Below are 12,586 nucleotides of genomic sequence, written 5' to 3'. Positions count from 1 at the left end.
TGAACACCACACATTGGCTGCTACTGTAGGCTAAACGATAGAACAGCTATTTCCATGTTAAAATGTTATGGGATGCATTTTCTCCATTGTTTTTTATGGTAGGCCACTCTGGTAGGCCTACATTATGATCAAATAGCCACAGTAGCCTACTTGACCACTGTTAAAACTAAAGTGGGTACAGCCTCAGTGTTCACAGTAAACGCGTGCCGGAAGTTGTGGTCCTCTGTAGCTCAATTGGTAGAGCATGGCGCTTGTAACGCCAGGGTAGTGGGTTCGATCCCCGGGACCACCCATACGTAAAAATGTATGCATACATGACTGTAAGTCGCTTTGGATGAAAGCGTCTGCTAAATGGCATATTATATTATTATTATTAAGTTGCACAGAATTTTCAGAATGTTCAAGTTTGCACTCAGCAGACCTGAAATTTGCTCAGTGATGAAAATATGTGATGGAACATTGCATACAGTGGGGAGAACAAGTATTTGATACACTGCCGATTTTGCAGGTTTTCCTACTTACAAAGCATCACATTGTATGATTTTTAAGTAATTAATTTGCATTTTATTGCAAAACATAAGTATTTGATCACCTACCAACCAGTAAGAATTCCAGCTCTCACAGACCTGTTAGTTTTTCTTTAAGAAGCACTCCTGTTCTCCACTCATTACCAGTATTAACTGCACCTGTTTGAACTCGTTACCTGTATAAAAGACACCTGTCCACACACTCAATCAAACAGACTCCAACCTCTCCACAATGGCCAAGACCAGAGAGTTGTGTAAGGACATCAGGGATAAAAATTGTAGACCTGCACAAGGCTGGGATGGGTTACAGGACAATAGGCAAGCAGCTTGATGAGAAGGCAACAACTGTTGGCGCAATTATTAGAAAATGGAAGAAGTTCAAGATGACGGTCAATCACACTCGGTCTGGGGCTCCATGCAAGATCTCACCTCGTGGGGCATCAATGATCATGAGGAAGGTGAGGGATCAGCCCAGAACTACACGGCAGGACCTGGTCAAAGACCTGAAGAGAGCTGGGACCACAGTCTCAAAGAAAACCATTAGTAACACACTACGCCGTCATGGATTAAAATCCTGCAGCGCACGCAAGGTCCCCCTGCTCAAGCCAGCGCATGTCCAGGCCCGTCTGAAGTTTGCCAATGACCATCTGGATGATCCAGAGGAGGAATGGGAGAAGGTCATGTGGTCTGATGAGACAAAAATAGAGCTTTTTGGTCTAAACTCCACTCGCTGTGTTTGGAGGAAGAAGAAGGATGAGTACAACCCCAAGAACACCATCCCAACCGTGAAGCATGGAGGTGGAAACATCATTATTTGGGGAAGCTTTTCTGCAAAGGGGACAGGACGACTGCACCGTATTGAGGGGAGGATGGATGGGGCCATGTATCGCGAGATCTTGGCCAACAACCTCCTTCCCTCAGTAAGAGCATTGAAGATGGGTCATGGCTGGGTCTTCCAGCATGACAATGACCCGAAACACACAGCCAGGGCAACTAAGGAGTGGCTCCGTAAGAAGCATCTCAAGGTCCTGGAGTGGCCTAGCCAGTCTCCAGACCTGAACCCAATAGAAAATCTTTGGAGGGAGCTGAAAGTCCGTATTGCCCAGCAACAGCCCCGAAACCTGAAGGATCTGGAGAAGGTCTGTATGGAGGAGTGGGCCAAAATCCCTGCTGCAGTGTGTGCAAACCTGGTCAAGACCTACAGGAAACGTATGATCTCTGTAATTGCAAACAAAGGTTTCTGTACCAAATATTAAGTTCTGCTTTTCATGCAATAAAATGCTAATTAATTACTTAAAAATCATACAATGTGATTTTCTGGATTTTTGTTTTAGATTCCGTCTCTCACAGTTGAAATGTACCTATGATAAAAATGACAGACCTCTACATGCTTTGTAAGTAGGAAAACCTGCAAAATCGGCAGTGTATCAAATACTTGTTCTCCCCACTGTTCATTGCAGTACAGGAGCATCATGGCTAAAACTAACATTCTAGCCAATGGCTTCTGCCCCCAGACCATCAGGCTGCTGAATAGCCACCACTAGTCAGCTACCTGCTCTCACTTTGGACATTTGTCATGCTGAATAGTGACAACTACTCCAGGAAAACATTCCCCCACTATTACACCACTGCCATCAGTCTGTACCGTTGACACCAGGCAGGTAGGGCCATGGACTCATGCTGCTTACACCAAATCCTGACTCTGCCATCAGCATGACGCAACAGGAACCGGGATTCATCGGACCAGGCAATGTTTTTCCACTCCTCAATTGTCCATTGTTGGTGATTGCGTGCCCACTTGAGCAACCCGCTTCTTCTTGTTTTTAGCTTATAGGAGTGGAACCTGTTGTAGAAAATTACCAAACAAACAAAGTACTTCCAGAGTTTTTGTAGAATCAAGATATACTTTATTTCACAAGCAATAGAGCCGAGCTGGTCTGCAGAGCAACTGCCGTCCCAGACTTGGAGTTCTCTTTTTATACAGCTTCATCTTTTCATATCATATCTGCGCCACTATGGTTTCTTTGTCTAGCTTCTTTCCTGTCTATCCCCATGTCTGCTTGGTCTCCTTTTCATATCATATCGGAACCCCCTCTTTATCCAAACAGCCACCCTCCCTTGACCTGGAGCCACTATGGTTTCTTCTTGTGGCCATGTGTATCGGGTCATAGCGCACAAACAAGTGATAACTTTAGTTCTGTTATCTCCACACAGCTGATATCTCCACACAGCTGCGCCCTTGGAAGATATTAAAAGACAGGATGAACTGTAAAACTGTGGTCACTCTGAGGCTCTTTGTCTAGGATGAACTGAAAAAAACTGTGGTCATTCTGAGGCTCTTTGTCTTGACCGTGTGACCAGGTTACTCAGAAGCAACGAGAAATAACAAGAAATGGAAACAATACAGGTCTATCTGTTCCTGAAGTTTATCTCCATCCCATGTCCTTGACTACACACCCAGACCAGCTGCAGGGAGCTAGAGGGATCCTTTCTCAGAAGCACAGCATTTGCACTAAAGAAATGGCTCTACTATTGTTAAGCATATTATAATATATGTAATGGAAAATAACCTATAGAGCCATTTCATCATGGCTCTGTTTTAACCCTTTAATTGGTTCTTAATCCATCGGCATATAGGCGTTTAATTCTACAACATGCATAATTCATATAATTGGTTTGTTATGTTGTGTGCCCTTAAGTGAGACAGAGTAAAAATATCCTATAAACCCAGTGTGGTCGTCTGCTGCAATAGCCCATCCGTGACATAGATCTACAAGTTGTGCGTTCCAAGATGCTGTTATGCACACCACTGTTGTACTGCGCCAATATTTGCCAGTTTGTGGCCCGCCTGTAAGCTTGCACAATTCTGGCCATTCTCCTTCAACCTCTCATCAATGAGCTGTTTTCACCCACAGGACTGCTGCTGACTGAATGTTTTTTGTTTGTTGAACCATTCTCGGTAAACCCTAGACACAGTCGTGTGTGAAAAGCACACACAAGAGAAGTCAGCTCAGACAGTTTCAGCTCATGAACTCCATCAGCAGCAGATTTTTAATTTAGAATGAAAAATGAATGTTTATGTAACAAATGTTCAAATCAAATTGTATTGGTCACATACACGTGTTTAGCAGATGTTATTGCAGGTGTAGAGAAATGCTTGAGCTTCTAGCTCCGACAGTGCAGTAATATCTAACAAGTAATATCTAACAATATCACAACATATACCCAATACACACAAATCTAAGTAAGGAATGAATTATGAATATATACATATATGGACATGCAATGTCAGAGCGGCATGGACTAAGATACATTAGAATAGTATAGAATACAGTATATACAAATGAGATGAGTAATGCAGATATGTAAACATTATTCAAGTGGCTAGTGTTCCATTTCTTAAAGTGGCCAGTGATTTCTAGTCTATGTCTATAGGCAGCAGCCTCTAATGTGCTAGTGATGGCTGTTTAACAGTCTGATGGCCTTGAGATAGAAGCTGTTTTTCAGTCTCTTGGTCCCAGCTTTGATGCACCTCTACTGACCTCGCCTTCTGGATGATAGCAGGGTGAACAGGCAGTGGCTCAGGTGGTTGATGTCCTTGATTATCTTTTTGGCCTTCCTGTGACATCGGGTGCTGTAGGTGTCCTGGAGGGCAGACTGCACCACCCTCTTGAGAGCCTTGTGGTTTCGGGCAGTGCAGTTGCCGTACCAGGCGGTGATACAGCCCGACAGGATGCTCTCAATTGTGCATCTGTAAAAGTTTGTGAGGGTTTTAGGTGCCAAGCCACATTTCTCTAGCCTCCTGAGGTGGAAGAGGCTCTGTTGTGCCTTCTTCACCACACTGTCTGTGTGGGTGGTCCTTTTCAGTTTGTCAGTGATGTGTACACCAAGGAACTTGAAGCTTTCCACCTTCTCCACTGCGGTCCTGTCGATGTGGATAGAGGGGTGCACCCTCTGCTGTTTCCTGAAGTCCACGATCATCTCCTTTGTTTTGTTGACGTTGAGTAAGAGGTTATTTTCCTGGCACCACACTCCCAGAGCCCTCACCTCCTCCCTGTAGGCGGTCTCGTCATTGTTGGTAATCAAGCCTACTACTGTTGTGTCGTCTGCAATCTTGATGATTGAGTTGGAGGCGTGCTTGGCCATGCAGTCATGGGTGAAAAGGGAGTACAGGAGTGGGCTGAGCACGCACCCTTGTGTGGCCCCAGTGTTGAGGATAAGCGAAGTGGAGGTGTTGTTTCCTACCTTCACCACCTGGGAGCGGCCCGTCAGGAAGTCCAGGACCCAATTGCACAGGGCGGGGTTCAGACCCAGGGCCTCGAGCTTAATGATGAGCCTGGGGTGTACTATGGTGTTGAATGCTGAGCTATAGTCAATGAACAGCATTCTTACATAGGTATTCTTCTTGTCCAGATGGGATAGGGCAGTGTGCAGAGTTATGGCGATCATCTGTGGATCTATTGGGGCGGTAAGCAAATTGAAGTGGGTCTAAGGTGGCAGGGTAAGGAAGAAGTGATATGATCCTTGACTAGTCTCTCAAAGCACTTCTTGATGACAGAGGTGAGTGCTACGGGCGATAGTCGTTTACTTCAGTTACCTTTGCTTTCTTGGGTAAAGGAACAATGGTGGCCATCATGAAGCATGTGGGACAGCAGACTGGGATAGGGAGAGATTGAATATGTCCCTAAACACACCAGCCAGGTCTGCGCATGCTCTGAGGACGCAGCTAGGGATGCCGTCTGGGCCGGCAGCCTTGCGAGGGTTAACACATTTAAATGTTTTTCTCACGTCGGCCACAGAGATGGAGAGCACACAGTCCTTGGTAGTGGGCTGCGTCTGTGGCACTGTTATCCTCAAAGTGGGCGAAGGTGTTTAGCTTGTCTGGAAGCAAGACGTCAGTCTCGGCGACGTGGCTGGTTTTCCTTTTGTAGTCCGTGGTTGTCTGTAGACCCTGCCACATACGTCTCGTGTCTGAGCCGTTGAATTGCGACTCCATTTTGTCTCTATGCTGATGTTTTGCTTGTTTGATTGCCTTGCGGAGTGAATAACTACACTGTTTGTATTCTGCCATATTCCTAGTCACCTTGCCATGGTTAAATGCGGTGGTTCGCGCGAATGCTGCCATCTATCCACAGTTTCTGGTTAGGGTAGGTTTTAATAGTCACAGTGGATATGACATCTCCTATACACTTCCTGATATACTCAGTTACCGTATTGGTGTATTCGCCTAAATAATTTTTGCAAGCTACATATCCCAGTCCGCGTGATCTAAACAATCCTGAAGCGTGGATTCCGATTGGTCAGACCAGCGTTGAATAGTCCTTAGCACGGGTACTTCCTGTTTTGAGTTTCTGCCTATAGGAAGGGAGAAGCAAAATGGAGTCGTGGTCAGATTTTCCGAAAGGAGGGTGGGGGAGGGCCTTGTAAGCATCGCGGAAGTTTGAATAACAGTGGTCCAGAGTTTTAGCAGCGCAAGTACTACAGTCGATATGTTGATAGGTCTCTAGACCTTAGTGCATCGAATCACATTGAACCGAATCGCACTGATTCGTTCCTATAATCAGACCGCATCGAACCGTTTCAAACTAAAACATATCGTTCCTGTATCGTATCGGAGGCCATGTATTGTCTTGAAAGGGAATGTTGCACATCCCTAGTAACCATTTTTTTATTTCCTCCAACCCCAGTTGCACTACAACTCCAAGACCATGAAGACTGAGTCACCCAATGCCTCGCGAGGATCCTCCCTCCCCCGCACCCTCTCCAAAGAGTCCAAGCTGTATGGTATGAAAGATAGCGGCCCTCACAACCTTCCCAATGCTGCCCCAAGCAAGACTAACTCGCTCATACCTCCCCCACCTCTACCATCAGGTACTGAGAGCTCACATCATTACTTGCATGCCCTTTCGCCTTCTGTCTTGACATACAGTTGAGCGCCACATCTCCATCGTGGCCATAGACATCCTCAATCAACCCACCCAATCAATGTAATGCATGCTTGTGTAGTCGTGTCCAAGGTTTTGATCTGTGAATGTTGAAGACGCTTGTGATTTCTGTGTTGGAATGTTTTAATAATTTTGTTTCAGACACGTAGTGGGTGGATAGATAAAGGGGCTGTTTTATTACACACTGTTGCAAAGTTATTCTCCAGATGAAAGAAAACATAAAGGGTAGAACCAGAAAGTACTGTAAATGAAAGAACAAGATCCTATTTCTTATATTTTTTTCCTTTGGGGTGATAAACGTTTGATAAATCTGTCCCAATATGTGTTTCAGTCCATCACTAGTTAGGAAATGGGTCACAGTAAACACAGCATCCCAATGTTCTAGGCTTATTGTAATGACCAATGTTGGTGTAAGTAGTGAAGCTTTGTGTGACCCTGTCAAACTCAGATCATGTGTCCCCTGCAGCCAAAGGCAAAGGCAGTGGTGGGGTGAAGACAGCCAAGCTGTACGCCTGGGTGGCCCTTCAGACCCTACCAGAGGAGATGGTCATCAGCCCTTGTCTTCTGGACTTCCTGGAGAAAGCCTTGGAGACCATTCCCATCACCACGGTGGAAAGGAACTATACTGGTATGTAGGGTCATTTAATTACAAATCCAGCGCCTGTTGACCTCACCTCTTTGGATTTTATCCCAAAAAATTATCCGTAAATGATTGCCTGTGGGAGAGAGATAGTTAGAATGTGGTTGCTGGGCCTAAGTGACCAACAACGTGCTAGACCATTGCTCAAAGCTGACCCCTTTTTGTCTATGTGTGTCTCTCAGCTCTGAACTCCCAGGAGGACGACATAGGCCAGTTTGAGCCAGTGGAGCCCCTGGAGGAGTCCACCACCTCCCTGGTTTCCTCCACCTCTGCCTACTCCTCCTTCCCTGTGGACGTGGTGGTCTACGTCAGAGTACAGGTAACCTACCTCAAATTGCCCACCTTACCGTGGCTCCCAAAGCTCAGTTCATGTCACTCTGTTCGCCATTGTACAATAAGAGAGTGTTTTAAATTAGTATGTTTTGCTGTCACAATGTCCAGACCCTGAGACACCACACTCAAATTAATGAAGTTTTCTAATTCTATTCTAATCTGACTCCATGTCTCCAGCCCTCTCAGATCCGCTTCAGCTGCTTGCCCATGTCCAGAGTGGAGTGTATGCTGAAACTGCCGTCTCTAGACCTGGTATTCTCCTCTAATCGCGGTGAACTAGAGATCCCATCCAGCACCCAACCTACTGACGGCCCACACCCACCCTCCTCCACCCCCCCGAGCCAACACATCCTCAAACCGCACCCTATCAAAGGAGGTATGGATAGCAACACACCAATGCACCTGTAAAGCAACCTATAGATGTGTGAGTGGCTGCATTTCAGTCTATCTAGTCCATAATAACACCTCTTTGATCTAACCTCCAGGTCCCTCTCCATCTCTGGGTAGCCCTCTGGGCCGGACCCGTCACAGCAGCAGCCAGTCAGACCTCACCACCCCCGCCAGCAACTCCTCAGGGCTCAGCTTCACCGCCTGCATGTCAGACTTCTCCCTCTACGTGTTCCACCCCTACGGTGCAGGGAAACAGAAGTCTGCCGTCACAGGGCTGCCCCCAGGCCCAGGACCTCTAGGTATGGAAAAGTGTGGTGAAAGTTTCTCATCCTGAAAATGTCTCATGTATATTCTAATATTCTATAGCCTATTTTTAGTCCTGTGCATTTTACCAACCATGCTGTACAGCATGCCTTATAGTGATACAGTGTACTTTCACAACAGGGTTGTTCAGTCTTCCATCAGTTCAGTGTGTAGCATTGTAACAGCGCTATGAAGTCTCGTCTCATATCTGTTCTTTCCTTTAAGGTACAGTGGATGAGGAGCCATCCTCTGTGACTGGGAGGAAGGATTCCCTCAGCATCAACCTGGAGTTCGTCAAGGTCAGCCTGTCCAGAATGAGACGCACCGGAGGACCCACCTTCATCGAGAGCTTTGTACCTGGCAAGGGGGGCAAGATGGACACCACCCTTATCAATATCTCAGGTGCCCCATTCGCTCTTGGAACAGGTTTAATGGTTGGACACCGTCTAATCTGAAAGCAGTCTTTGGTCTTACAAATGGGAATGTTATGTATAGTCACCTCCCAAATTATTGGCACCCCTAAAAAAGATGAGCGAAAAAATACTGTATTAAATAGGTTATAGGGGTGTAACGGTTCACCAAACTCACGGTTCGGTCGGTATTGAGTTTTTGGATCCACAGTTCGGTTTTGGTACAGCAGGGAAATTAAATGCCAACAGTTACTGTAGTTCATTTTTGTTTTGGAAAAATATATAAAACTAAACCAAAATATATTAAACTGCAGTGTCTATTAATTGTCCAAACTCGTGGCCTCTTTCCCACTCTATATTGCTGTAGAATTTTCACAAATGCTTTACTCTACGTCATTCCCTAACAGTCTATGAATGTATGAAAACGTGAAAATGACCATATCTGTGCTAGCTTGTCAAAAAAAAAAGAAACGTCATATTCTTCATGGGGGCATATATGAACATATTTTAATAAGATTTCATGTTGCTAAAACGCTGTCAGTTCCACTTTAATTGAGAATGTTTTTGTTGGGAAAGCCTTTCCATCTACCGGAAGACGGTTGTCATTAGCATCATCGCTAACGGCTACATAGTGGCAGACAAACACGCACACAGACAGGGGCATTCCCACTGTTGCCTCATCCCTATATTGTTATTTATTTTGCTCATTTGTACCCCAGTATCTCTATTTGCACATCATCTCTTGCACATCTATCATTCCAGTGTTAATACTAATTGTAATTATTTTGCACTATAGCCTATGTATTGCCTTACCTCCATAACTTGCTACATTTGCACACACTGTATATATATGTATTTCTGTTGTATTTTTGACTTTGTTTTGTTTTACCCCATATGTAACTCTGTGTTGTTGTTTTTATCGCACTGCTTTGCTTTGTCTTGGCCAGGTCGCAGTTGTAAATGAGAACTTGTTCTCAACTGGTTTACCTGGTTAAATAAAGGTGAAATAAAAATAAAAAAAACAGATCACCGACCATTTCGAATCCCACCGTACCTTCTCCGCTATGCAATCTGGTTTCCGAGCTGGTCATGGGTACACCTCAGCCACGCTCAAGGTCCTAAACGATATTATATCCGCGATCGATAAAAGACAGTACTGTGCAGCCTTCTTCATCAACCTGGCCAAGGCTTTCGACTCCGTCAATCACCACATTCTTATTGGCAGACTAAATAGCCTTGGTTTCTCAAATGACTGCCTCGCCTGGTTCACCAACTACTTCTCAGATAGAGTTCAATGTGTCAAATCGGAGGGCCTGTTGTCTGGACCTCTGGCAGTCTCTATGGGGGTGCCACAGGGTTCAATTCTCGGGCCGACTATTCTCTGTGTACATCAATGATGTCGCTCTTGCTGCTGGTGACTCTCAGATCCACCTCTACACAGACGACACCATTTTGTATACATCTGGCCCTTCATTGGACACTGTGTTAACAAACTTCCAAACGAGCTTCAATGCCATACAGCACTCCTTCCGTAGCCTCCAACTCCTCTTAAACGCTAGTAAAACTAAATGCATGCTCTTCAATCGAACGCTGCTTGCACCCGCCCGCCCGACTAGAATCACTACTCTCGGCGGGTCTGACTTAGAATATGTGGACAACTACAAATACCTAGGTGTCTGGTTAGACCGTAAACTCTCCTTCCAGACTCACGTTAAGCATCTCCAATCCAAAGTTACATCTAGAATCGGCTTCCTATTTCGCAACAAAGCCTCCTTCACTCATGCTGCCAAACATGCCCTCGTAAAACTGACTATCCTACCGATCCTTGACTTCGGCGATGTAATTTACTAAATAGCCTCCAACACTCTTCTCAGCAAATTGGATGTAGTCTATCACAGTGCCATCCTTTTTGTCACTAAAGCCCCATATACTACCCACCATTGTGACCTGTACGCTCTTGTTGGCTGGCCCTCACTACATATTCGTCGCCAAACCCACTGGCTCCAGGTCATCTATAAATCACTGCTAGGCAAATCCCCGCCTAATCTTAGCTCATTGGTCACCATAGCAACACCCACCCGTAGTATGTGCTCCAGCAGGTATATCTCACTGGTCATCCCCAAAGCCAACACCTCCTTTGGCCGCCATTCCTTCCAGTTCTCTGCTGCCAATGACTGGAACGAACTGCTAAAATCTCTGAAACTGGAGACTCTTATCTCCCTCACTAACTTTAAGCATCAGTTGTCAGAGCAGCTTACCGATCACTGCACCTGTACACAGCCCATCTGTAATTAGCCCACCCAACTACCTCATCCCCATATTGTTATTTATTTTGCTCATTTGCACCCCAGTATCTCTATTTGCACATCATCTTCTGCACATCTATCATTCCAGTGTTAATACTAAATTGTAATTATTTTTGCACTATGGCCTATTTATTGCCTTACCTCCATAACTTACTACATTTGCACACACTGTATATAGATTTTCTATTGTGTTACTGACTGTACGTTTTTTTTTTATCCCATATGTAACTCTGTTGTTGTTTTTTGCTTTATTTTGGCCAGGTCGCAGTTGTAAATGAGAACTTGTTCTCAACTGGCTTACCTGGTTAAATAAAGGTTAAATAAAAAAATTTAACATGCTGGTAGAAATGAGGTAAAAATGGATTTAAGTTTCCCTGCATTAAAGTCCCCGGCCACTAGGAGCGCTGCCTCTGGATGAGCATTTTCTTGTTTGCTTATGGCTTTATACAGCTCGTTGAGTGCGGTCTTAGTGCCAGCATCAGTTTGTGGTGGTAAATAGACAGCTACGAAAAATATAGATAAACTCTCTTGGTAAATAGTGTGGTCTACAGCTTATCATGAGATACTCTACCTCAGGTGAGCAAAACCTAGAGACTTCCTTAATATTTGATTTCGTGCACCAGCTGTTATTGAAAAATAGACACAGAACCCCACCCCTTGTCTTACCGGAGCCAGCTGTTGTGTCTTGCCGATGCACGGAAAACCAGTCAACTGTATATTATCCATGTCGTCGTTGAGCCACGATTTGTTGAAACATAAGATATTACCGTTTTTAATGTCCCTTTGGTAGTATAGTCTTGAACGGAGTTCATCCAGTTTATTCGCCAATGATTGCACGTTGGCCAATAGGACGGATGGTAGAGGCGGGTTACCCACTCGCCAACGAATTTTCACAAGGCACCCCGACCTGCGTCCCCTGTATCGGCGTCTTCTCTTCATGCGAATGACAGGGATTTGGGCTTGGTCGGGTATCTCGAGTAAATCCTTTGCGTCCGACTCATTAAAGAAAAAATCTTCGTCCAGTTCGAGTTGAGTAATCGCTGTTCTGATATCCAAAAGCTCTTTTCGGTCATAAGAGACTGTGGCAGAAACATTATGTACAAAATAAGTTCCAAACAACGTGAAAAAACACACAAAATAGCACAATTGGTTAAGAGCCCGTGAAACGGCAGCCATCTCCTCCGGCGCCATTCTACTGAGCTTAATATTATTTTATACTAATATAATTTCTTAGAGAAATATATTTTGTTTAAGTAATATATTTGTTTCTCTAATTATTTGCACCCCTGTTTTCAATACTTTGTGCACCCTCCCCATGCGAGGATAAGAGCTCTGAGCTTTTTTCTGTAATGTTTTATGAGATTGGAGAACACATTAGGAGAGATCTTAGTCCATTCCTCTATACATAATCTTTCTAGATCTTTGATATCCTTCCGTCTGCCCTTATGGACTGCCCTCTTCAATTCAAACCACAGGTTTTCAATGGGGTTCAAGTCCGGAGACTGAGATGGCCATTGCAAAATGTTGATTTTGTGGTCAATTTACTGTTTCTTCGTGGATTTTGATGTGTGCTTGGGGTCATTGTCTTGCTGGAAGATCCACTTACAGCCAAGTTTCAGCCTCCTGGCAGAGGCAACCAGGTCTTTAGCTAAAATGTCCTAGTACTTAGTAGAATTTATGATGCCGTTGACCTTAACAAGGGCCCAGTGGAAGCAAAACAGCCCCATAACAT

At 44.8% G+C, this 12,586-nt stretch overlaps 1 protein-coding gene across 11 annotated transcripts in view; it reads left to right on the top strand.

Annotated features, from left to right (window-relative positions):
• The window catches only part of LOC121539417 (transmembrane protein KIAA1109 homolog), a 142,994-nt gene that overhangs the window by 113,332 nt on the left and 17,076 nt on the right, over positions 1-12,586 (top strand). For 8 of the 11 annotated variants that reach the window (XM_041847908.2, XM_041847901.2, XM_041847903.2 and 5 more), the window contains 6 exons: positions 6,215-6,398; positions 6,921-7,100; positions 7,295-7,431; positions 7,623-7,821; positions 7,931-8,134; positions 8,364-8,540. In XM_041847908.2, the coding sequence (XP_041703842.2) occupies positions 6,215-6,398; positions 6,921-7,100; positions 7,295-7,431; positions 7,623-7,821; positions 7,931-8,134; positions 8,364-8,540 (1,081 nt within the window). The remainder of the gene's footprint in view (positions 1-6,214; positions 6,399-6,920; positions 7,101-7,294; positions 7,432-7,622; positions 7,822-7,930; positions 8,135-8,363; positions 8,541-12,586) is intronic. The other 3 variants (XM_041847909.2, XM_041847904.2, XM_041847902.2) reach the window with 3 other exon arrangements.

This window comes from Coregonus clupeaformis, chromosome 25 (assembly GCF_020615455.1).
Source record: "Coregonus clupeaformis isolate EN_2021a chromosome 25, ASM2061545v1, whole genome shotgun sequence".
NCBI classification, from domain to species: domain Eukaryota; kingdom Metazoa; phylum Chordata; class Actinopteri; order Salmoniformes; family Salmonidae; genus Coregonus; species Coregonus clupeaformis.
This window is presented reverse-complemented; position numbering and strand designations above follow the sequence as displayed.